The sequence below is a fragment of the Mytilus trossulus genome, chromosome 9, assembly GCF_036588685.1.
Source record: "Mytilus trossulus isolate FHL-02 chromosome 9, PNRI_Mtr1.1.1.hap1, whole genome shotgun sequence".
NCBI lineage: Eukaryota > Metazoa > Mollusca > Bivalvia > Mytilida > Mytilidae > Mytilus > Mytilus trossulus.
This window is the reverse complement of record NC_086381.1, coordinates 57,529,313-57,557,274: the sequence shown is the minus strand read 5'-3', so window position 1 is coordinate 57,557,274 and position 27,962 is coordinate 57,529,313. Positions and strand designations below refer to the sequence as shown.

At 32.1% G+C, this 27,962-nt stretch overlaps 1 protein-coding gene across 1 annotated transcript; it reads left to right on the top strand.

The window, feature by feature from the left end:
- Positions 1-60: 60 nt before the first annotated feature.
- On the top strand, positions 61-27,837 carry LOC134684045 (uncharacterized). The gene is made up of 3 exons (XM_063543336.1): positions 61-305; positions 24,927-25,073; positions 27,404-27,837. The coding sequence occupies exons 1-3, from the start codon at positions 120-122 to the stop codon at positions 27,674-27,676; spliced, it is 606 nt and encodes a 201-aa protein (XP_063399406.1). The 5' UTR covers positions 61-119; the 3' UTR covers positions 27,677-27,837.
- Positions 27,838-27,962: the final 125 nt, after the last annotated feature.

Sequence of the window (27,962 nt, the reverse complement as noted above, 5' to 3'; positions counted from 1 at the left end):
TCATGTCCGTCACGCGCTACTTAGCTACCGTAAAACCGTTATACTACAGATCTCATATTACAACATTCAAAGTTCAGACTGCAATTTATGCAACGTTAGCGCTAACGCTACTACAATTGATGTTCCCTTTTTTTGGTGCTGCTGCTGCACCGTACAAATATTACGAAGACAATTTTATATGTGCATACGACTTTTCGCCAGGTTCAGATGGCGCCAGTCACCGTGCTCTTCTTGGAATTCTCAGTATGGAAGGATTACTCGCATCTATGGCCACTATGTATTTTAATATTTCCATTGTATATGAGGTAAGGTCATGTTTTTTTCTCTCTTTGTTTTGCGTTTTCTTTAAACTTCAGTAAACCTTAAAGACCTAAAACCCAATCAGGACGCACAGAAGTGAAATAAAACACAGTCATAAACAAAACACATATGGTCATACAAATCGACGTTACTGTTTCAAGACAAAACTATCTAAGATCAATTGTGTCAGAATTAGTTTGAACTTCGGGTTCCACAAAAATAACAAAAGAGGTAGGAAAAACTTCAACTGAATTAATTGTATGCCCATTATTCTCTATTCTGTATAGTTTTGCTCTCATTTATCCTCTTATCTGTAAACACCACGTGCACCACAGTGCACAACACCAATAATCTATTATCTTTATGACAGTCAACGCACTGTGCTTTTCAGCATTTTTGACCTCCCAAATACAAAAAAAGCACAGCGTCAAAGTGGATGTTTCACCTATAGAATAAAATTTATTCATTCTTTACAAAGCTACATTAGTTTAAAGGATTATTGAATGGATTATCATATACCGTCGAGTTTGGATTGGACCAGTCTTTCTTAACTTTTTTAATTTTTAAGACCACTATTTTCTGTAAACCCCTTCCAGACGCTCATGATAGTATGAAATATTTTACCAAATCAAAAAGTAACATCTTTGTATTTATAAAAGATCTTTTAAAACATATTTGGTTGTGCAAAGCTGTAACTTTCATGTATAGTTTTAATCTAAAAATGCTACATTGACAGTTTTCATAGTCGCATTATAAAAAATAATTGAAGTACTATAGTAAACGTAAAAAGAAAGTATGATTGACAATGAGACAACTCTCCACAAGAGTCCAAAAAGACACAGAAATTAACAACTATAGGTCAACTACAGCCTTCAACAATGAACAAGACCATACCGCATAGTCTGCTATAAAAGGTCCCGAAATGACAATGTAAAACATTTCAAGCGAGAAAACTAACGGCCTTGTTTATGTTCAAAAAATAAATATGTAACACATGAACAAACGACAACCACTGAATTACAGGCTCCTGACTTAATTGGGACATGCACATACATAGAGAATGAGGCGGGGTTAAACATGCTAGCGGGATTCCAACCTTCCCCTAACCTAGTACAGTGGTATTACAGTGCAAAGCCATTTTTAAAGATAAAAACTGATATAACAGTTTAAAAGACATCAACACATCTGAGAGATGCTTGTTGAAAGATTTATCATAATATTGGATTTTTGAATTAAACTAACAAATATAAAAAAGAAGACGTGGTTGGATTGCCAATGAGACAACTATCCACAAAAGACCAACATGACACAAACATGAACAACTATAGGTCATCGTACGGCCTTCAACAATGAACAAAGCCCATACCGCATAGGCAGCTATAAAAGGCCCCGATAGGACAATGTGAAACAATTCAAACGAGAAAACTAACGGCCTTATTTCTGTAAAAAAAATGAACGAAAAACAAATATGTTACACATAAACAAACGACAAACACTGAATTACAGGCTTCTGACTTGGGACAGGCACATACATAAATAATGTGGCGGGGTTAAACATGTAAGCGGGATCCCAATCCTCCCCTAACCTGGGACAGTGGTATAACAGTACAACATAAGAACGAACTATAAAAATCATTTGAAAAAGGCTTAATGATAGACAAAAAATAAAAGTGGACGTGGCCGGGTACTACCTTATAATACTTTTATCGTACATATACATTAAGTATGAAGTAAGAAGCATTTAGTTGAGTGCTTATGCCTGACTTTATACTTTATTTTAAGAATTGAATGCTTCTTTTTGTAAGTTCATTGGGGGGGGGGGGGGGGGGTAAAGCGTTGACCGAAGTACATTTTGTATGAAACGCGGAAGCGCCTTATTCTAAGAATGTACGCACGGTCAACGCTTTTACAACCCTATGAAGCTACAAAAAGAAGAATTCAATACTTATAGTTACATTTATTTTAGCTATTATCATGAAAACACGAATTTTATAATTGTTTTATTTAATTCATTTGTGCACTTTATTGTGGGACCACGTGTTATCATGAATGAAAAGTTTTATTGAGTAATGCAATTGCCTAAGGAATAACACGTACTGTGCAGTTAGCCAATCAGAATCAAGTATTATAATGAAACATACATCTAATGTAATTATTAAGTTGTCAATAGACAATACTTTATTAATAAACCTCAGACACATAGGTGTACAAGAGGACATCATATATACACGTATACACATGTTTATACTCAATACATTCACACTAAACATAATAATGCTACATACATGAGAGAATATAGCAAATGTCAATTTACAAACTACCATAACTTTCAACTAAAAACCAACATAAATCACAAGTATCGTGTAAGAATTTTTAAAAATATTGCTAAGTTTTTGTAAAGTTCTACATGACAAAATGTTAAAAGCTGTTTCAATTTGTACTCCGTTGGATTTGCAGTATAATATTGTGGAATATATTTATTTCTAAGCAGTTTTATTTCCTGTTTTTGACATTTAAAAAGATAATGAAATTCATCCCCTATTCCATTTCCACAAAGATGACAAATTCGTGCAATTTTTGGAATTCCGGACCATCTTCCCGTTTCTACAGGAATTTTTAAATTTGAACATCTGAGTTTTGCCATATAAATCCTGTCACACAGCTTCAACTTTATCAAATAGGTTTCCAAACGAAATTCCTCTTTATAAAATGAATAAAATGCACCTCTTGAAGAGTTATTCATTTGTGAAAACCAATGTTGGATGAATTGATCATTCAGTTTTTGTGAAATAATGTTCTTTAATCCCAGTTTATCCAATGGAAGTTGATTTTGCCAAATAAAACTAAGTAAACGTATTCTTGTCATTTTATGTCTATTAGTTTCTTGGCTAATGATGCATGCAATGTTTGTTTTGCGGATACTTTATTTTCAACATCCAATTCTCACAAATAGTCATTCCGGTCATTAACCGATTTCTTTAGAGTATTTGACTCCTAAATAATTTATTAATACTGTGTAAAGTCATGCCTTTAATCACAGTCTCGGATAATACTAAATGAAACATTGTACGGAAGCGGTCATATAAGACATGTAAGAACTGGTAAACGTTTACTTGAATACAGATAATTTGGGTTTATTCACAGTAATGACAAGATCTCATATTTTAAAAATAAAATAATTAAGATTTGTTGACAGGTTGCCTAGAGTTTAAATTAGTGAAAAAAATGTTGAAATATTATCGTACAAAGCTCATTATGATAACCAACCAATCTTAATTAAACATGTTGGATTTGGAGTTTCGAGTGCATATAATTACTTCTGTGTATATTGGGTAACACTTAATGACGTTTATGGAAGCAACATCCACTGAAGAGACTCATTCTTAGAGTAGCAGAAGTATAATATTAACAATCTTAATTTCCGTGAATAAATAATTTTTGAACGATTCTCCGATCGCTTAAACATTTAATTTAGAGCTGTTTTGGGCTGCACTAACATGTTACTTCGCGTCGTTTCAAGCAACCATTTGACTACATCCGCTTTCAAATACCAGGTTGACGATTATGAGTGGTATTTTGAAATCTGAAATATATTGTTCTTGCTACCAGGGACGTATATAAGTCCTTGTTGCTACCAAAGTGATTTTGCACTTGAAAAAAAAAACCCAGAATTTAATCAATTCCAATAAGAACTTTGAACAGTTTGGAGTTCTCGTCATGTTCAATAACAAAGAAAAGTTCACTTCATTATCAAAGAAATAGAAAAGTTCTCCTCAAGGTCAATAAAATATAAAATATTTTCTCAAGGTCAATGAATAAAAAAGTTCTCTCCAACCTTATTGCCAAGTCTTATATACGTTAGGGCCAGGCAGACAGCAAACAATAAAATCAGTCTTTAAAGCTATCACTTATATTCCACGTGTAAGAAATTAAAAAAAAACATAAAAGAAAAGAAGCTTATAATTGTGTACACCAAATGCGTGTTTCGGGTACATGTGTCTCGTCAGTGACGCTCGATTCAAATGTATAATAGGCCAAATAAAGTCTAAATATTATGTTTTTTGATTGAGTTAAGCCATTTCAATTGATATTTTAAAGTGTGTCATTATAATGTTCACTATTGTTTCAGGCAAGGGTGAAGGTTTGGTACATTAAAACGTTTAAACCCGCTACAATTATTTGCACTGTCCTAAGTCAGGAATTTGATATTCAGTTGTTGTCATTTGTTGGTGTGGTTCATAAGTGTTTCTCGTTTCTCGTTTTTTTATAAAGATTATACCGGTGGTCTTCCCGTTTGAATGGGTTTACAGTAGTAATTTGTGGGCCGCTTTATAGCTTGCTGTTCGATGTGAGCCAAGGCTCCGTGTTGAAGACCATACTTTGACCTATATATATGATGGTTTATTTAAAAAAAAATTGTGACTTGGATGGAGAGTTGTCTCATTGGCACTCATACCACATCTCTTTATATCTATATACAAAGTTGCAGAGCATTTTAGACCAAAAATACGAATAGTATGTCGTCTATCCATAGAAAACATGAAATGTTCTTAAGTATGTTCCTTAATCTTGGTTTTTGAATTTTTATCAGATATTCGTAATCCTCTTGTTTTATCCATGTTGTATCAAATATATTTTACTTGCTAGCCCTTACCTTTCTTTAAATATATGCATTACAGCCATTTTTGAAATCCTATTGTTTTTTATTTTTGAAACCAAAAAATGTGCACTTGCTAAGTTATATAACTTATAGTTAGTACTTTAAGTTTTCCACGTGGAAATTTCTCATGAGTTTATCAGATAATTGCGAAAGATTAGACTAATGTCGCTAAGCATATTATATTACAAGTGTTTCGTGTTAACTTTTTATCTATTTCAAAACGGTTACATCTAACACTATGTGCACCTGTCTTTTTGATCATATTGAAATGGACTTAGTGAGTGGATTAAAAAACATATAACGTATGGTAATGACCTTTAGGTTACGTTTCAGTTGATTAACATTTGGCTATGACATACTTATGAAAGAGGGACGAAAGATACCATAGGAAGAGTCAAACTCATAGATAGAAAATAAACTGACAACGCCATGGCTAAAAATAAAAATACAGGAGACACAACATAGAGAACTAAATACTAAGCAACACGAGCCCCACCAAAAACTTGGGGTGATCTCATGTGCTCCGGAAGGGTAAGCAGTTATGAAATGCACTTATAATTTTACGAGATATATGATGGAAAAAGGGATATATTTACATAATGTTAGTATTGCACAGTGATGATTCGGATGGCTGTTATGGTCGTACTATTGGTCACTCAGGCGCTTGGGTATATGATACAGATTTTTTTGGGTTTATTTTGTTTGTTGATTAAAATATTCAATTTTCTATATACATAATACGTATCGATCACTTCTGTGCATGTCTCACCTAGGTTTTAGTGATCTAAACGACTTATAGAAAATACCAAATTTTAAAATGAATATTTTAATCAACAACACATTTTTTTATTTTTTTTTCTGTATTATATACCCAAGCGCCTGTGATCTAGTGGACTGATAAGGCGTGTCACCCTTAAACTCATCAAATCATCTTCTGAGATCATCGGCAACCACACGTGAATTTAATGTTTTTGTATAATAGGTCTAGAAAGGGTTAAATTGCAAAAGTAATTAAAGAAATATAACAAGCATTAAAAAACCATCTCTACGATATATTTGTTAACTGATATTCGAGGTTTAAATCATACATTGCAGCATTAGTGGTATGCAATGATATATAAACTTTTCCTTGGTTCGAATTTCTTTCTACAATTTTTGTGATTTTACTAGCTAATATTTATCAAATTACTTGCGCTCGAATCACAAGTATACTGGGAAATGACAGTTTTTCTAATAATCATAAATAATAAACAGGACAAATCAGTACATTAATACTACATGATGATATTCTATCTTGATATACGTATTATTATTCTTGCGAGTATAAAGCAATCTGTCATAAACACGTTTGTTTTTTATGGGATCCCATTAGATCTGTATGATTATTAATTCTCAGTCATATAGATTAATTGTCAACTTGGTATATCGCTAATATGTAGCCTTTTTGTGATGAGGCGGGACAAAGTGATTACAAACCAATCAATCAATCCTCTTGTGATCTTCTGACCTCTTTTGACTTCGTACAATCTGATTAAAATTCTGTTCCAATTTTAACTCGCTTGCTCGTATATATATATATATATATATAAATATATAAAGATCTTATGAGAATAACGAAATCAGAGGTCTATATATTAATTAGATTGAATAACATTGTTATTTATTTTAAATAGGTGTAGGTTTCGACCTAAGAGTCAGTGCTACTGAATGACATGCATGATCCCTCAGCAATAGATTACCGTAGCTGTGCCAATATCTGGCAAACCTTTCGAAATATTTTGACTGACACTTTTAACTTAGTACTTCAGTGTGGATAGATATTAATTATAGATTATCGTTGATTATCTCAACAAGAATGATTTTCTCGCTTGAGCTGGAACAGCGAAAGTGAGAAAAGCAATCGAGTTGAGATGACCAATGATAATCTGTTTATCGCTATTTTACCTATGACGACGTTGTCAATTTCAATGTCAATTTCGTTAACAACGCACGTGGCGTCCTTAGTTTCTAGCGATAATTTTCCCATCTCAAGCGAGTAGCATGATATGAAAATTATCACAAAAAAAGATCAAAGGAAAAATGCACAAAATAGCGATAATGACTATTATCGCTATTTTGTGCATTTTTCCTTTGATCTTTTTTTGTGATAATTTTCATATCACTATTATCGCTATTTTGTGCATTTTTCCTTTGATCTTTTTTTGTGATAATTTTCATATCATGCTTCTCGCTTGAGATGGAAAATTTAGCCCTAGAAACTAAGGAGGCCACGTGGCGTTGCCAATGAAATTGACATGAAATTGATAACGTCGTCACAGGTAAATAGCGATAAACAGATTATCATTGGTCATCTCAACTCGATTGCTCTTCTCACTTTCGCTGTACCAGCTCAAGCGAGAAAATCAATCTCGTTGAGATGATCAACGATAATCTATAAATATCATTTGTACGGTGACCCATAGTTGTTAATTTCTGTCTTTTTGAGAGTGGTCTCATTGGCAATCATACCACTTCCCTTTTTAATAACCCAACTACGTTGTTTAATAGGCAGATGGCATAGGAAAAATTTGGAACAATAGTATTTGAAAAAAGATGTTGGAATTTACTATTTTTAACACAATTTGTACCAAATATTTTTCAAATACTAACACAAGCATAATGTACTGTTAAAATATTTTCATAATTCCGGTATAGTGCTTTTTGTCGGATTTTCGAAATCCTCTGGTTTTATATGTTTTATCCATTTGAATGCCTTAAAAACCTTGCCCATGGACCCCCATTTTTCTTTTATAAATCTTTTACATGTATATCTATAAGCCATTTTTAAAAGTCTTATACCATTTTATTATTTTTTGATAGTATTTGATAACTTTAACTTGTCAATGATAAAGCTTCCTGCCCGTCTATATCTATAATTTAGTTACTGGTTAACGTTTTCTAGTCATGTAAGAAGTTGGTAGTTGTCGTTTTAATGGTACTTTCTGCCTTCTTACTTCCATCTTCTATCTATTTATGCATTCTGCATGTCATGGAACATAATAATTCTCCGATTTAGAATCCTGCTCTCGTAGACAACAATATGGTAGGAAAAATAGTAAATATATATTAAATACATCATTTATAATGATCCGAATTTCAGATTTAAACAATGAACGAGTTTGAACAGAATGTTGAGAGTAATATTATTATCGCATTGCATTTGTGCTGCATTTGCAGATTATCATTTTTTACGAATTCACGTAGATCTTTATTACCGTTTTGCGCCGTATTAATAACAGGAAACGCAGGTATATACAAAAGCGATTCGTAATAAAAATTGTGATTTGTGCGTTTTTAACATTTTTATAATTTTGAATTATATTTTTTTTATATTGAATTCTAAAAAAGTTGTATTAAACAACATTCAATGACGGAAATCTCCATAAGGCTTAATCCAGCAACAGCTTTAAATTAATTTGCATTGCAATCAACTGAATAATGAATTTCAACGCACAAGGTATCACATTGTCTCTTAAAAATTACACAAAAAGTCATACTTTTGCATGCTGAAAATAAGAATATGCGCATGCAGCACTTTGAACGCACGTTTCTACTTAAAAAATAAAAGAGAAAAGCATAAAAAAAGTGTGTTAAAATACTTCCAAGTTTAATTGTCATTACACACGACACGTTGTCACGTTTTTCTATGAGAAGGAGTTAAATCAAATCTATTAAACAAATATAACAAAATAATGAAACATTTCTTCGAGATTAAAATCATAACAATGATGTATTTTCCTGCAATAAAACAATATACAAACACGGGTAAACTGTATCAGGAAGCTTTCTAGTTTAATCAGTTTATTGTCATGATTACTCAGCAAAAATACCTACTTCGTAACGACCAAAAACATCATTAAATTTAAAATTAACGATTGCAACGTGTACATCACAACTTTTCCTTCATCAACTTCCTTCTATGCAATATTTCTATAGAAATTAAACCTTGATATGAAACGCATACTCTGGAGTTTCTTAACTACATGTGTACTTTCCATATGCCAGTACCGTTGGAATGTCGCTGCATTTGACAGCAAAGTTTTCAATGGTCAACTTTTTTACGTAAAATTGTATTCTCAGTTTAGCCTTTAAAGTGGTAATTTTACAGTGAAAGCCAAATTTTTACATCCAGGCCAAAAAAATAAATAAAAAATAAATAAATAAAAATACGTGTTTCCGCTTACGTGCTAAAAATAAAGTAGGTACTATAATTTAATTCTACAAACATTGTTTAGTTGGTAACTTCTAGAGAATCAGTATGACTTAAAAGTGCTTGTTTCGAAATGGTATAGCAAGTGTAACGGAATGCGTTAAAATTTTGGGTAGACAGGGTTAGCGGAAACAAATGTATTATTTTATTTTGGCCTAACCAGTTACACAGGCTGAGCAGGAACGTGGACACAGGCACTTGTCTTCTAATATTTTTGTTTACCTATATATCTTGATATAACAGCACATAAACAAATAAATTGTTAAAAAAAAATTGGGGGGTTCTTGATGCTCAATATTAAGTTCTAAAATTAGTTATATATATACTAGTCAACAAAAGAAACGATACACGACTTTGAAATAAAATTTATCAAAAAGTATTAAATATAAAAAAAAATAAGATACACTATTTTAAAAAGCTTTCATTTGCAATGTATTCACATGTGATAATGAAAATCAAAACTTGTCGGAAAGCATCTAAATTTAGTGTAAACGATCGTAGAGTGCAAATAAGTTTTGCGGAAAGTTGAATAAAAAATCGACACATAATTTTCTAAGTTCTAAATAAAATTTCAAATTTGTTTAAAAATATTCAATATGCTTATCAAGTAATGTTCATGTTGTAAGTAATGGGTTGAAATATTGTTTTTTCAAATTTTGGGGAAAAAAAGTGTTTTTTGAAATCTCATAAAATGCAAAATTTTTTTTTTTTATTTTCGTCTCAAATCAATGCTTTAGATATGAAAACAACACACAGTTAATTCGGAACCTGTTAAATAAGTTTTAAGATTGTTACCGCTTTTTGAATATCACTTTACACATACTGTCTATGGTAAATCAGTTGATAATGTATACATTTTAACGATTTCTCGTGGGGACAAACTTTGCTTAACAAATAAACGAAGAAGCTGTATGATTTTTAAAAACAACTTGATGGCAAACACTGTCTTTACCTTTAAATGAGAGGTTGGCATCATTATTTGGAACTTCTTTTTTTTAAATTGTCGTTTTATGTAAATTTTGTAAAAAACAAAAAATCGCGAAAAAAAAACGTCACAAAAGGAAAAAAATTAAAAAAAATTAACGGAATTTTATTTCCATAATGATTAAGTATTACTACCTTCAATATTGGTCCATTGAATGGAAAACTTTATCTTTAATTTGAAAAAAAGTCTTGTATCGTTTCTTTTGTTGACCAGTATAGTATGTTATTTGTCTAATGGTTAATTTTCTTTAGAAAAATATTTTTTAAGTTTTTCTTCGTTGAATACTTTACTATTGCTCCTCTTGATACTTATTTTCGTCAAAACGTATATATTTGCTCTGAAAGAACTAATTGTTTTCTTCTAAAAATTGTTTTTATTTTTTTTATTTATTGATTTCATGTATAGCCATTTCAGTTGTTGTTAAGTCTAGAATACACAGTGCTTTTTTCCCGTTAACGTATTATTGGCTTCATATGTATCGGTGTTTGTTTTATATATAAAAAACACCAACAACGTCAATCTATCATAAGTAATAATCTGAGTTTTTTGTTATGGTACATAATTTTATTTAAAATTCAACATTTGTTAGCACCGGTAATATTATCTAAAATTTATCTGTCACAGTGCTTTAAACAAACACGCATTACAATAGATCTGATTAATATTGGAATTTACAGTTCTCTGTTCTTTCTTTCAAGCAGTTTACAAATTGACTTTTTATCTGACCATTCTGATCTTTTCGAATGACAATCCTAAATTAACAGGATATGAGGTTGTATAAACAGTAAAATTACATTTAATCTACATTAAAATCTTGGGATAAAACCATTGGGAAATTGTATTTAGAGAATCACATCTGTTTAATTCAGAAAGTCTGGAGCAGGAAAAAGGGGGAAGGAGCTAAACGTCCATTATTCTCTATTTGAATTTTGATATTACTCTATTTTTATTTTTGCGCTGTATTATTCTACTTTTTCCACATTACTCTGTTTTTGGTAAATCATATCCACATCCTCATGATTCAAAACCTTTGTTTCAAACGATATATTTAGATGACAATTCTTATTGTACATGTGTATAGTAAGAGTAATTTATATTCATCTTGTAATTCGAAATTCAATCTACTTCAGTCTTAATACTATCCGTACTATCCTTTATTTCTATATAATACTAAATCAGGTTTGACCATGGGACAGAAATAGGGTCACTTTAACTTCTGTAATCTGGTATTACCCCCCTCCCCCAAAAAAGCATACTCTAGAGAGGCATCTCTTTGACGGGACATGGTGTACGCATAAATCGCAACTAGCTTCGGTTGAAAATTTGGAAGTTGAATCTAATATCCTGTGTAGTGGGATTGCCAATCGGAACACTTATAACAACTCCTTGAGGTGTAGATTGCAATTTTTATGACAAAATGTCTGTCCTTTTTTGTAGTAATATCACTTTCACGCACCAGAATACCGACGACCTTTGTTAAACCGATCTGTAATTGAATTCATTGTAAATTGTTTATAGAACTAAATATGCATGATATATTTGCCACTGGATGATTATAGCAAACAAAATTAACGTATCTTTTTATCAAGTTTTTCATGCTTGATATTTGAACAACCCGTTTTTTGTCCATGATGTTAGGTTTGATTCCTTTGGGACGCACTTCAACATAAACATGACTTTACTACATGTTCCAATCTATTTTAGTGCCTGTTTATCACTAAAAAGTTAAATTAAATTCATTATAACAATTAGTGCAGGTATTCCGTGATGGCTATTATCAGATAAGGAAATGTAAACTTTGTCAAGCATCAGAAATAACTATCTACTTCAATTGAAACTCGTTAGTGGCTTTCCTTGTATGACTTGAATGATCTATTAATTGAACTGATAAATGGCTACAATTGTTACATTGTAATCATTAATATTGTTAATTGCCTTGGGTCATTTCGATTATTTATACATCAGTTGCATTGAACTAAATAAATGATATATTTAATATCGGAAAACGCGAAATGTGTAGAAATCAAAGTTTTGAATGGAGAGGTTTATAAGTTGTAATAAACTAAAATAAATCAAGATTAAAAGAGCATTCATTGAAACGGAAAGTTACTGATCAACCCTATTAAAGGCTATTTTCATGACAATTTTGTTAAGTTATTTATAGACATATAACGTCAAAATTCATTTCATGTATACGAGTCTGGATGGGTTTTAAATTGTAGGAAATAATGGAAAAAAGGTTCGAACACTATAAAGGGAGGTGGATACAGAATAAAATAAATAGGGAGAATAATAAAAAATAGATAAATATAGTTAAAAAGGTGGTAAACTATATATAGAATAGAGAAAAATAAGCTGCCAAAATATATAGGATAAAGAATAATGGGCAAAATGAATATTGAATTATTAAGATTGAAAATGTCTATAAATAATTAAGTGTTACTACACAATGAAGAAATGACCCCATGTACTATCTTGACCTCTTTTTTAATTTGGTATTTTTTCTATTTTGTTTGATGATCAAACACTGAAACATTTGATTAAATAAATTATTGATACTACGACACGAATGCTTTATCCATGAATGGTTAAAGTTGTTTAAAAGGTAATGTTTCAATATGACATTTTAAATGTGTTAATAGTTTTAAATCCTTTTAAGCAATCATAGCTTATAGAACCTTTTTGCAATTAAATGGTTCAAAATAAGCTTCTGTGCTATAGAATTGCGTGCTTTAGAATCATCAGTATGTAATTAAGGCTTTGAAGTGGATTATTCAAACATCCTGATCTCGTTTCTAAGTTCTAAAACAATTCGCAAAAACGTATTGATTGTATTTCTTTTTTAATTCTCGGTGAAATAATCTTTGTGGGTTAATTGAATATAAACATTCAATATAGCTAGTTCTTGTAATTTTATTTACTCTAAGGGATTATGTACTATAATTGAGCACACTTTTGGAGGATATCAACGAGATATTCAAACTCACTAATCTAAGACAAACTGACAACATGGTTAAAAAAACCATCAAACAACAGGCTACAAAACATAAAACTAAGACCCCCCCCTAAAAAAAACAAAAAAAACCTACACACACAAAAGCCAAAAAAAAAAACCCAAACCAACACATCAAAAACAACACAACAAAAACAACACAACACAACCAATAAAAAAAACAAAATAAATAACGCAAAACAAAAACAAAATAAAAATCCGGAGGAGATACAAGAATTGTATGCAGATGATAATCCTGCTACACATGTGGCATCTGTCGTGTTGCACATGCAGATACAAATTCAGAGTTAGAGGAAAAGAGGACTTGAATTGGTAGATATTTTCTTGACACAGTTCTATAACATTCATTGACTAAGAATTTCTGGTTGAATGTAATCATACACAAAGCAACCAACCAACAATCAATCAATTGAATATTCTGCCTATTGTGTTATTTCTTTTATGCTTTGATGGTATATCCATTCCTTAAGTTTATTTTGAAGTTAAATTTTAAATGATATTGTTTCACCGCGATATTTTTTCAATAAATACTTTAGAAGTTTGTTTTGTTATACTTCAAACAAGCTGTCATATCGTCGTCTTCAAATGAAAATTTATCAGAGAAAATGGCTGTAATAAATCATATATTTTTCTAATCATCAAATACATTTTCCTTTAATAGGTATTTCACTTGCGTCAGCGATATAACAAAAATAAAATTACCCAGCATGCACTTTCAATAATTTTGATTTGTAAATTGTAAAAGTGTATGTTATCATGTTTGTGCTACATATGAGACAACTCTTTTGCAACAGACCAAATGAGACAGAAATAAAAACAACTATAGGTCACCGTATGGCCTTCAACTGTGAGCAAAGCCCATACCGCATAAAGAGCCAAATGACAAACGTGAAACAATTGAAACGAAAAAAACAAACGACCTATTCAATGTACAAGATATTGAACGAAAAACGAATATGTTGCACAGCAACAAACCACAACCACTGAATTACAGGTTACTGACTTGAAACAGGCTCATGCAGAATATGGCGGGGTTAAACATGTTAGTGGGCGCGTTCCTTCTGACCAATTCGGTACGAAGATTCTTCACAGTTCTTAGTGAGTCAATGAAAAATGCCGACTCAGTAAAAAGAAAAGTGTGACCGGTTATCGTCGCTGGGCTTCCAAACTGTTGTATATGACTTTTTTGGCTAAAAATACATTTTGACACCAATGGTTTCGGCGGGAGGAAATCTTTGGTATTACAAAATAACATACAGTTAGACCAATCAAAACGTCTGAAATAAGACATATCATAAAATTGCCAATGTCAGTTGTTTGTAAAGTTTGCTTCCAAAATGTTGTATCAAAGCTTGAAAATCGTTGTATAATGGCTCTGGTACAAAGGCACTTGTCTCAGAAAAAAATTCCTATATACCTTATTATAACACAATTAGGTATATACGTTTTTTTTCTGAGACAAGTGCTTGTGCTCTGGGAATAAAATAATTGTACATTTCTTTATTTCTGTGAAAATAATTTTAGTTCTCACATAATCCAGAATTGTCAAAGTTTTTATTTCATTGATTTTTACAAAAGTGTTCAAGCTTCGACATATCCGAAAATATATGCTGCGGTGAAACGAATTTTGAAGTTAATTTTCCGTTACTTAAATATGAAAATATTATACTTTTATTCAGAAAGAGAATTCAAATGCAAATGATATGTAGTTATTGCATGACGCGAAACGATTAGTCTTTGCGATGGATACTCGATACGAATGAAAACAGGTAGCACGCTTCTTCTATGAGAAGAAAGCAAAATATGCAACACCAATAAACCAATTTGATTAGGATAAGAGACGAGTGACTTGATGCTGTAATTATCCATTCGAAACAAAAATCTATAATATGATATATAAGTGCTTCCGTTTATGCTTTTAAGGGGAAGAGTTAATAAATTTTATTAACAACTGTTGCAGCTATTAAATTTCTCAGGCTCTCAGGCTTGTGGTATTCATTCTTTAATATTTTTTTCCATAACAGTGGTATTTTTTACTAAAGTTAATAAAAAAACAAGAATGCGTCCAAAGTAAACGAATGCCCCACTCACACTATCATTTTCCATGTTCAATGAAACATGAAATTGGATAAAAAATATAATAAGGCATTAACATTAGAAAGATAATATCATAAGGAACATGTGTACTAAGTTTCAAGTTGATTGGACTTGGAACTTCATCAAAAACTACCTTGACCAAAAACTTTAACCTGAAACATGCACTTTCATTTTCTATGTTCAGTGGACCGTGAAATTGGGGTTAAACGTTTAATTTGGTTTAAAAATTAGAAATATCATATCATAAGGAACATGTGTACTAAGTTTCAAGTTGATTGGACTTCAACTTCATCAAAAACAACCTTGACCAAAAACTTTAACCTGAAGCGGGACATACGGACGAACGAACGGACAGACAGACAGACAGACAGACAGACAGACAGACAGACAGACAGACAGACAGACAGACAGACAGACAGACAGACAGACAGACAGACAGACAGACAGACGGACGGACGAACGAACGAACAGACAGACGGACGCAGAGACCAGAAAACATAATGCCCCTCTACTATCGAAGGTGGGGCATAAAAATAAATCGTTTGATGACTCAGTTTTATCTCAGCTGAGTTCGTCTGACTGTCTGTCTGTAACTCTCCTATCAGATGCAAACTGACTTTTTTAATTTGTTTTCTTAAAATTATTTATCAACAGCATTAGGCAAATTCATTTCTTTTTTCTGGTTACACGGTTTCGAATTGATAATTTGGATATGTATATTAGGATTAGAAATATAAGATGATACTCAAAAGGCTGTCAAAATCGAAATGTTGAATGAAAGCAGACATCAGCGTGAACAAAATAAAAATAGAGGAAGGACAAAGACCCACTTACTGTAAGCAAAAATTGAAAAAAATAAAACTAAATTGAATGAAAACCCGTTGTGTAAAAAATAAGATAACAAACAAAAAAACTTATTATTATTATTATTATTATTATTATTATTATTATTATTATTATTATTATTATTATTATTATTATTATTATCCTTTCTAGCACCCGCTTGATCAGACTTTGCAAATCCACTGTCAGTAAAGATATCATGATCGGTAAAATAAAACATTAGGGAATAACCATTCAACTTCATGTAATATTCATAACTTGGTATAGGCAGTTTTCTTATGTAGGAAATAGTGGATCTAACCCGTGTATTGGAAGAGCATATAGTTAATGTTCCCTGGGTCATGGAGTGCCATCCTTTAAAATTTGTATGATTCATGATAGGCAAACATGCGGTGCCAATTCGTATTACATGTATAAGGGAATAACATATACCAATGACAAGATGACGAGATTGCGGCTTTGACATATGATAATGTATGATCATTCAATCGTCATCTGTGTCACACATGTTTGATCAATTAATCAAATCCCGATGACACAAGTATATTTTCCCATAAAGCTATTAAATCTTATAGGTAGCCTCGGGAGACGATAATCCTTTATAGCATCCCGTTTATCAGACTTTGCGAATCCGCTGTCATAAAATATCATGATCGGTAAAATGACACATTAGGGAGGCAACATTTAACTTGAGATCCACTGTCAGTAAACATATCTTGATCGGTAAAATGACACATATGGGAGAAAACATTTAACTTCAAATCCACTGTCAGTAAACATATCATAATCGGTAAAATTACACATTAGAGAGGAAACATTTAACTTCAAATCCACTGTCAGTAAAAATATCATAATCGGTAAAATGACACATTAGGGAGGAAACATTTAACTTCAAATCCACTGTCAGTAAAAATATCATAATCGGTAAAATGACACATAAGGGAGGAAACATTTAACTTCAAATCCACTGTCAGTAAAAATATCATAATCGGTAAAATGACACATTAGGGAGGAAACATTTAACTTCAAATCCACTGTCAGTAAAAATACCATAATCGGTAAAATGACACATTAGGGAGGAAACATTTAACTTCAAATCCACTGTCAGTAAAAAAATCATAATCGGTAAAATGACACATTAGGGAGGAAACATTTAACTTCAAATTCACTGTCAGTAAAAATATCATAATCGGTAAATGACACATTAGGGAGGAAACATTTAACTTCAAATCCACTGTCAGTAAAAATACCATAATCGGTAAAATGACACATTAGGGAGGAAACATTTAACTTCAAATCCACTGTCAGTAAAAAAATCATAATCGGTAAAATAACACATCAGACAGCAACCATCTGTAAATGGTGAGGTAGGATATGGATTTTTGACTAAGTCAGAGATTTTTTCTCTCGCGCAAAACGCGATCAATTTTATTTAGTTTACGCTATTTATCAAATTTTTCTTCTTCAGTATTTATAGAACTATAAGGTATGGGAAAGTTAGATAGGCAGACCGACAGACGCAAAGTGAGACGAAGCAAATGACGATAGCTCATCTGACCAATATAAGATTTTAAAAACGAAAATCATTACTGGTACAATTTATTTGTCAATTCATAATACGTGTTTTGGTTTTTGGTCTATTTTCGGAGGTCGTGCTAGACTTTTTACATACTGTAAAAAAAATTGGCCTCTAACCACTAAAATCAAAATGAGCTCTTAAAAAAATTGTGCTTATTTCTTGGGATCCCATGTAATACTGTAGTACCTACGGGTTTTGACCTTTACCGTTTATGCATGCTTCGGCAAAATTTATATGTTGCAAGTGAGAATCATATATTGTCACAGAGATATTAAATAATTAGTCAAATTAACAAACTAACCTCTCGCTTGAACCATAATCTTTATCTTTCCTTAAGAAAGAATCTATTTAGACTGCTTCCTTGGTCGAGCCATTATAAAATAACCCAAATTGCGGGAAGGGCACTTCCGCCCTCTTCGTGGGAAAGTGATGTGGGGATGTTTTTGAACTTCGATTATCAAATAAATTGTTTATTAAAACTGCAACTACAATGTCACAACTGTTTTATTCTAACTGATGACAGCCTAAGATATTTTTCATCAAACGCAGTACCGCATTTGACATCTTCCTTTGAAGTGTAACATGTTTATAGAATTTAAATAAACAATAGGTCAGTTTATTAGTAATCACGTTAAATAATTCTGTTAAATTACTGTTTAATATAGGAATACTTGTTTGAATGTTAAAACTGATTGAATGCGACGACATTAGGCTTGCAAATTTTAGGGGGTGGGCTGGGGGGGTGGGGTGGGGGGGGGGGGGGGGGGGGGGTGGGGGGTGGGGGCACGCCCGCCACGCCTCCGCCTAAATCCGTCCCTGCTATTCCTGAACACGGAGCATTGGCTCAAACCGAACAACAAGCTATAAAGGACTCCAAGATGACTAGTGTAAAACCATTCAAACTGGAAAACCAACGGTCTAATCAATATTAAAAAAACGAGAAACGAGAAACATGTGTAAATTACATAAACAAACGACAACTACTGTACATAACATTAAGCAGGTTTGACTCTTATATCAATTACAGTGTATAACAATGTTTACACTTCACTGATTGTAGGTGAACTAAATTCATATGTGGTAAAAACATATTATTCATTATCATTTGTTTTGATTTACAATGAAGTTTAACATTAAACGAATAACACAGTTAGCACCCTTGATTTCGTCGCGTTCAATATTTTTCAAGGATACACAAATAAAATTAATTAAAGGCTAAATAAATAGAAAAGCTGAAGAACAATAGACAACTGAAATTAAAATGAAAAGTAAAACATAGCGGATTATTTTTTATGAATATAATTGCAACATATAAGATGTTAAAATACCGCAAATTATGTAATGAATTATTTGATACAGTACGTTTATTAAAATTTTTATATTATAATTTGTACTCCAACCTAATGAAGGTAAAACTGAAGGGGAGAGTACCAATACTTGCCAGATTAAACGGCGTACGTTAGATTGTAGTGTTTTCCCGATGGATTGCGACTGTAAAGTCCTGAAGGAGTAGAACCAATTTTCTGCTATGGCCGTATGGAATCGTAGGTATAACGTGCAGTATATTGAACTTATGTTATACAGACGATTTTCTGGTAGAGTATAACACAATTGCGAGAGTAAGCGCGAGAGAGAGAAGAGAGTAAGCGCGCGAGAGAGAAGAGAGTAAGCGCGCGAGAGAGAGAAGAGTAAGCGCGCGAGAGAGAGAAGAGCGTGCGAGAGTGAAGAGCGCGAGAGAGAGAGAGAGAGAGAGAGAGAGAGAGAGAGAGAGAGAGAGAGAGAGAGAGAGAGAGAGCGCGCGCGCGCGCGAGAGAAGAAAGTAAGAGAGAGAAGAGAGTACAGAGTAGAGAGTCAACGAGTAGACAGTAAGTGCGCGAGAGAGAGTAGTAGACAGTAAGTGCGCGAGAGAGAGTAGACAGTAAGTGCGCGAGAGAGAAAACAGTAAGCGCGAGAGAGTAAGCGAGAGAGAAAGCGAGAGAGAAAGCGAGAGAGAGAGTAAGCGAGAGAGAGAGTAAGCGAGAGAGAAAGTAAGTGCGAGAGAGCGAGTAAGTGTGAGAGAGAGTGCGCGCGAGAGAGAAAGTAAGGAGACAGTAAGCGCGAGAGAGAGAAGAGAGTAAGCGCGAGAGAGAGAAGAGAGTAAGGAGAGGAGAGAGTAAGCGGAGGAGAGAGTAAGCGCGAGAGAAGAGAGTAAGGGCGAGAGAAGAGAGTAAGGAGAGGAGAGAGTAAGCGCGAGAGAGAGAAGTGCGAGAGAGGGCGCGAGAGTGAGAAGAGAGAGTAAGAGAGAGAGAGCGAAGAGAGAGTGAAGAGAGAGTAAGAGAGAGAGAAGAGAGTAAGCGATAGAGAGAGAAAACAGTAAGCGCGAGAGAGAAAGTAAGTGCGAGAGAGAGATTAAGCGCGAGAGAGAGAGTGAGCGCGAGAGAGAAAGTAAGGAGAAAGTAAGCGCGAGAGAGAGAGTAAGCGCGAGGAGAGTAAGCGCGAGAGAGAGAGTAAGCGTAAGCGCAGAGAGAGTAAGCGCGCGAGAGAGTTTAATCCTATATTAAATGTCAATTCTAAGGATTTTTACTTGTCCACAGATGGTTTTAGATATCTTTTCACTCTCTTTCTAAAACATTTTTTTTTCAAAAATTTAAAAATCAAAATATGTACTTAAGTATTAGATCAAATAAACCACACGCCATCACATAGTATAGATACAAGTCGAAGATATACAACGAAGGATTTTTTTAATTGAAACAGGATATTTTCATCCAAAATGATCATTTTCATGAAAAACCACTAATGTGTTTTTTTTATCAACTTAAACAAATAAAATCTGAAAGACATTGATGCACAAGATACTCTATAACATTAATCAAAAATTTAAAAATCAAAATATGTACTTAAGTATTAGATCAAATAAACCACACGCCATCACATAGTATACATTTAAAAAAAATGGTTGGTGCCTTCAATATACTGAAAGAAAACCTCGTAGGAATACGTTGTATATCTTCGACTTGTAAATGATGTTAAAGATATATAAATTTATTATACTGCTGATAACGCTAAAAAGACTTTTGTTTAATTGAAACAGGATATTTTCATCCAAAATGATCATTTTCATGAAAAACCACTAATGTGTTTTTTTTTATCAACTTAAACAAATAAAATCTGAAAGACATTGATGCACAAGATACTCTATAACATTAATCAAGAAAATCGCTTTGAAGACTACTACAAAATGTAATTGGATTGCCTTATTATAACTTTGATGATCTCGTTCGTTAGATCACATAAAGCTTTACATGAAAATACACTCTAGAACTGATTTTTATTGGAACATATATATAGTCAATATGCTTTTAATACATTTTGTTTTGAATTCAGTCCAACTATGTCACTTTTTTCAAGATCTACTGGGGAATTCAAAATTAAGATTTCAATTTGACAACACCAGATGTAATGTGATCTGTGAACAACTCAAAAGACCACTCGGTCAAATAAATATTTGTTTTCAAATATATTTTATTCTATTTCCAATATGACGTATTATCGTCAAACAGTATAACCAGTATAATCGCAATATATCTATACCTTTAGAGAGAACACAATAATACACAAAAACGGTTGTCCGCGTTACGACCAACTTATTTATACTACCAGATATTCTCATTTTTCGACATCAAAACCGCCAGTGAACGTAGGTCAAGATTGAGATGAAATATGTTTATCTCTATTCTACAGCAAAATAAACTCGTTTTTTTTTTAATTTTACGATGAAAAATAAATTAAAATGTACTGATTTGTTTATTTTGCTATTAGACTTGAAATAATTCATAGCCATCAGTCTAAGTGTTTTTTTTTCTAAAATATTTCGGAAACTTGAGGTGATTTGATAACTATACTTGTTTACAGGGAAAAGAGGTTAAGTAACTTCCAATAATTGTTATGATCTTATATGATTGATCAAAAACTGATAGGAGAAAAACAGCAGCAGTATTACTCCTTTAGCTTACAATAGAATCCTCAATAACATTATTAAAATGTAAAAGATAAAATTGAGAATGGAAATGGGGAATGTATCAAAGAGACAACAACCCGAACATAAGAAAAAACAACAGCAGAAGGTCACCTACAGGTCTTCAATGTAACGAGAAATTCTCGCACCCGGAGGCGTCCTTCAGCTTGCCCCTAAACAAATATATACTAGTTCAATGATAATGAACGCCATACTAATTTCCAAATGGTACACAAGAAACTAAAATTAAGATAATACAAGACTAACAAACACCAGAGGCTCCAGACTGGAACAGGCGCAAAAATGCGGCGGGGTTGAAAAGTAAACGCATAACAATACGTACATTTAAAATTCAATTCAAAAGAAGTCCGAGTCATGCACCTTTAATAATAAACATGCACTTTTATGAATAAATTAACACATTTTTTATTTCTATGAATAGATGGTTTTACATTACGCTTTATCTATTTTTATCCGATATTCTATATAGACTTAGTAAATTATCAAATGCTTGTGTAAGGAAGAAAAAAGAATGCATTGAATTTATTTCAACACGATCTGAAGTGTGATTTATTTGCGATTTTATCTTGGGAAATGTGACAAATGTGGGAAAAGCAAACAGAATTTGATGTTCAAAATAATATAACAAATAGTTTCAAATATCAGTCCTTTACAAGTGTTATAATTTTTTATTTGCGTGTTCATTAAAGCTAATCGATTTTGTTAGGTTTATTTTCGGATGAACAATACATTTCCTGTGTAATTAAGATTTTTATAGCATTTAACGATAACAACCATAACTAGAACACTCATACAAGAAAATTCTGTCATGTGCACGAGTTTGTTTAAGTAAGGCATTGCCATGCATCTTAGTGGCGGAGAGGGGGGAAGGGAAAGGGTGTCATAATTTTTATTCATGTGATAAATCATTTGTGTCATTGTCGCATTTAGTAATAATAATACCCCCCCCCCCCAAAAAAAAAAAAAAAAAAAAAAAAAAACACCCCAAAAACAGGCTTTTCAGTTACATGCAGGAACAAGATTAAAATGAAATAAATGTTAAATTCCTTATTTATTTTGAGTTCATTTACAAGTGTTCTATTTTTTTTATTTGCGTGTTCATCAAAGCTAATTGATTTTGTTAGGTTTATTTTCGGATGAACCATACATTTCCTGTGTAATTAAGATTTATATAGCATTTAACGATAACAACCATAACTCGAACACTCATACAAGAAAATTCTGTCATGTGCACGAGTTTAAGTAAGGCATTGCAATGCATCTTAATGGCGGAGAGGGGAAGGTGAAGGGTGTCATAATTTTTATTCATGTAATACTTATTTGTGTCATTGTCGCATTTAATAATAATAATACCCTCTCCCCCCCAAAAAAACCCCAACAACAACAAAAAAGCAACCCCCCAAAAAAAACCAACATAAAAAAGGCTTTTTTTAATTACATGCAGGAATAGGATTAGAAATAATTAAATGTTAAATTCCTTATTTATTTTGAGTTCATTTACAAGTGTTATATTTGTTTTATTTGCATACTCATTAAAGCTAATTGATTTTGTGGATGAACAATACGCTTCCTGTGTAATTAAGATTTTTAAAGCATTTAACCATAACAATCATGACTAGAACACTCATACTAAAAAAATATGTCAGGTGCACGAATTCAAGTAAGGCATGGCCATGCATCGTAGTGTCAAAAAGGGGAGAAGGGAATGGGGGATGATTTGTTCATGCAATAACACAATTGTGTTCTTGTCGATTTAAATATAAAAAAAATTAAAAAAAATATATGATTTTTTATTTTCATACGGAAACAAGAGTTTTTTTTTTTAAAAACCCAATGTTTAATTCTTTATTTATTTTTAGTTAATACAATAAATAGTGTGACATTTTCGGACTGAACTAAAGCCCAGACAACGTGTACAACTTTAGTTGTTTAAGTCCCCATAATATTTATACACCTGTCACAAACGCATCATCTTACCCATTTGGTTTGTATTTAAAAGGAAGTATTGTTTTTACTGGAAATACATTGATTTGTATTTTAACAGCTTTACATGGGATTAACAACCTTCGTGATTGAATACTACTAAATATAAGAAATAGGTCATATGCATCAATGTTATTTTCTTGACCAACGTCGTTTTTGAATAAAGTGAACATAAATAAATATTCCAGTAAAAGTAACAACGCGTAATAAGTTGTTGCATTTGGTTATGAACCTACATCAGAATGTTAGTCTCTCTCACAAACTATGTTACTACTCTTATTTCTGTAGGCGTTGACAAATGAGAGAGCATACCAAAAGATGACAAAAGATACCTAAAGAATATTCAGACTCAAATGTCTCGTTCAGTCTCGTCGAAATCTCGTTCTTGAATTATCTCCAAAATATGTGATTCATGTGGAAAATATCAAAAAATTTTGAAAATATTATAATCAAACATAACTTTGTGAAAAAATTGTGTATTTACAATGAAAGGTTTTTGAGTAATCCAGTTTTCAAATTTTACGACCAATCAAGCCAAAATTTTGAGAAAATGGGTTAGGGATACCAAAAATGATTTTACAATAATCATGTGCATCCTATATCATTTTGGTATTCTCAAATTTCTTAGATGTATTTTTTTCAATCATTTATAACAAAAAAGTTGAAATAATATGTATTTTGTTCTTGAAATTGAGCAAAATCACAAATATGCCAAACTGACAGCATGGTAAATTTTACACAAAAAAGCGTCAAAATATGATAAAACTTTCTTATATTAACACCTACCTACTGCTTTTTTTTAAGTAAAATTTATTTAGATCGGTCCACTTCATCTTTATAGAAAGTATGATAAAAAGTTTAATTGTAGAACTGTGATTTTTTTTCACGATAAAAGCAAAAAAAAAGATAAAAATCGATGAAAAATGGGAAAATCATCAAAATTGGGCATTTTCAAAGGGCCGTAGCAAAAAAGAAGTGCACCACCATATGATTTTTTCTTCACCATTTATTTTGTTTATAGTCTTATAAACCCAAAAATAAGTTTAAGTAATATTTGGCTCCTCAGAGGTGTACATCCTTAAGAACAAATTTGGCTTCTATTTGTTGTTCGGCAAAATATTACATAGTCACGCTGTGTATATCGATTGTAGCACCATAAATTGCAGATATGTTTCATTTTTTCTTCAATGTTTTTACAGATGAGAAAGAAAAATTCAATTTCACACAACGATTCAACAAATACAGATAGTTCTACTGGGCGATCACTTACAGAAACAAAGATTGCATTCGCCAACGTTACAGTGGTTGTATCTGCAGTATTCTGTATCTGTTATGTTCCGTTTTTGGTAAGTAATAAGTTCAGTCTAGAAGAGTTTCGAAAAAAAAATCATCAGCCGAAAAAGTCCGAGACAGCCGGAAGATAGGGAATGGGCACTGACTCATACTATATACCAGACTGAATATTTAGTATGAAAATGAAACTTCATGTTATATTTTTATGAAAATTACCATACAACTTTGAAATATTATTTCTGGTTTGAGGTTACACGTTTAATAAGCAAGCAAAGGGAGGGTAGAACATATGAATCTCATTGAAAGTACATTAACATGTAGCGTGTATCAATACAATTTGAAAGACTGCGCTTCGAAAAATGTCAAGAATATAAGGAATGAGAGCATTTTTGTCTACATGCAAACTGTAATTTTAAGTCAAAACTATGAACTATTATTATAACCAATTATATATCTTTAAAAAATGAAATACAATCAAGGCCAGATACAAAGTATAAAAGCAAAGTTAATAGCATTCAAAGTATATGCCATTGTGTTTCATCTCTGGATTTTTTTTTTATTCATTTGATGCGTCCGAAAAGTTTTTCTGGATTAAGTAAATCTTCATAATGAACGTCAAAGACAATTATTTGAATGCATAACTTAAGTTCCAAATTACGTTTAGACCAGACCTAAAAGCAATATTGCCAAATCTACCTGAAGTCAACTTTGCAGGAGGGAGATTGATTTTCTGTTTTTTTTTTTTTTTTTTTTTTTAGGAAAACACTTATATTAAATTAAATTCGATGACAGTTTTGATCTAGGGTATCAATACCGACAAAATAAACATATTTGAGTATTAATGGAAATTCTGTATGTTTGGATTAAAGTACGCTTACATATAATACATAAACGTAAACGCAGAACATGAATATAATGTGTTAAAGATTTAGATATTAAGAGAATCAAGTAAATTGATCTGGAGTTATAAGTCACACGATTTCTATTATACAATGTTATATAAAATTTTGCTATTGATTTCATGCGCAAGACACGTTTTATTAAACACATATAAATAGGTAATATGTAGACTCAAAGTATGGACACCTACGTAAATAAAACATAGAAGAGTACAAAAAAAAAAGGAAAATAAAATTTCAATAAAGTAAGGGGGAAGAAACCGACGCTTGCTCCAATTTATATAAGCTCCTAAATCTTAGATATTAACCGTGAGAACGATTAGTCAACAGCATTTACAAAAAGAGAAAAAAAACATGAAAAGCCACCGTCTACGAAATTCTGAACAGAAATTTAGAGAACTCGAGCATTGTTGTTCTGAACTGTAAGGCTTTTATTGCAAATGAATCAGAACTCACGATTGCCAAAACACATGATTTTTGAACTTCACTAAACTTGCCGTATTGATATAAGTATTATAATATTCGTTACATAATGTGCTAGTGACCGAATACGGTACATATTGGGTCAGTTAATTTCAGCTTTAGCTGGGCTGGAAATAGAAATGTGTACAAGTTCAATGAAAAATGGACGTTACACTAAACTCAGAAACCTATAATAAACTAAAAAAAAACAAAAAAAACCTCAAGACTAACAAAGGCCAGAGGCTTCTGACTTGGAACAATTGAATTTTTTACAAATTAGTCAATATCTGGTTAAACTATTTTTCCTGACGAAAATGACAGCTTACATTGTCTGTAAATTTTTTTTTGTTCTAATCAACTTCACTACACTTGCCGTATTGATATAAGTATTATAATATTAGTTACATAGTGTGCTAGTGACCTAATACGGTACATATTGGGTCAGTTAATTCCATATGGAATGTTCTGACCCCATTTATACCGTAATTAAAATACGTCACTAGCACACTATGTAACGAATTTATCTTACCGACTATCTTAACGTGTAAAATTAAGACTAGTAACCTACCAAAATGAGCAAGTATTCAATACAGTTAGCAATAACATGATTTAGAACTTCTTCCGTTGATTCTACAAAACAGATGCCAACAATGATAACTTGTTAGATTTAAAAGTGTTTTATGAATTTATTTCACTTTATCATCACTTTCTTCGTCTGTCGAAACCTTAAAGATCTTTCGCAGTACTGTTTTGTTTTTCTAAAGGGACGTAACACCACTACTAACCGTGTATGAAATAAGCCCCGCCTCCTAATTACCTTATATGGAATATAAAGGTACGTACACATGTAACTCCACTACTAGCCGTGTATGAAATAAGCCCCGCCTCCCAACTAACCTAATATTAAATATACAGTGTTTTTCACGAGGACGCTTTTAACCAATCATAGTCCTATAAATGTATAGGAGGTAAGATAGTATATTTGCTAATATTTTGTTTAGATGATTATTTTTCTGTTTTAGGCTCGATTGCTGTATGACGTCATAGTGACAAATGTGAAGACGCAGGATGATTTTTACCATTCGATTACGATGTCGTTGTTATTTCTAGCACCATTATTGAATCCAGTTGTCTACGTTATTTGTAATAAACGTTACCGTTCCTTTATAGCTTATTCTCTCAGAAGGAGAATTTCTAACTTGTGCTCGAAACGGTCAAATAAAATAGATTTGATAGACCACAATTCATCATTAGGTCCAACCTCAAAGAAGATCACGGCGTCATCTGTGTTATAATAAAGATAAATAAATTCCAAACAAAATAGATCTGATAGACCACAATTCATCATTAGGTCCAACCTCAAAGAAGATCACGGCGTCATCTGTGTTATGATGAAGATAAATTAAAGTTTATATTGAATAAGTACAGTATGCATTTTTTTGAATGCAAAATATGACAACCTAAAGTTAACCTATATATATATACTTAAAAATACTTATCTAGACATTTACATGCTAAAGTAAAACATAGGTCATCAAATTTGTTTTTATCTATGATTTTTCCTTTTATTGTGAAGAGCCC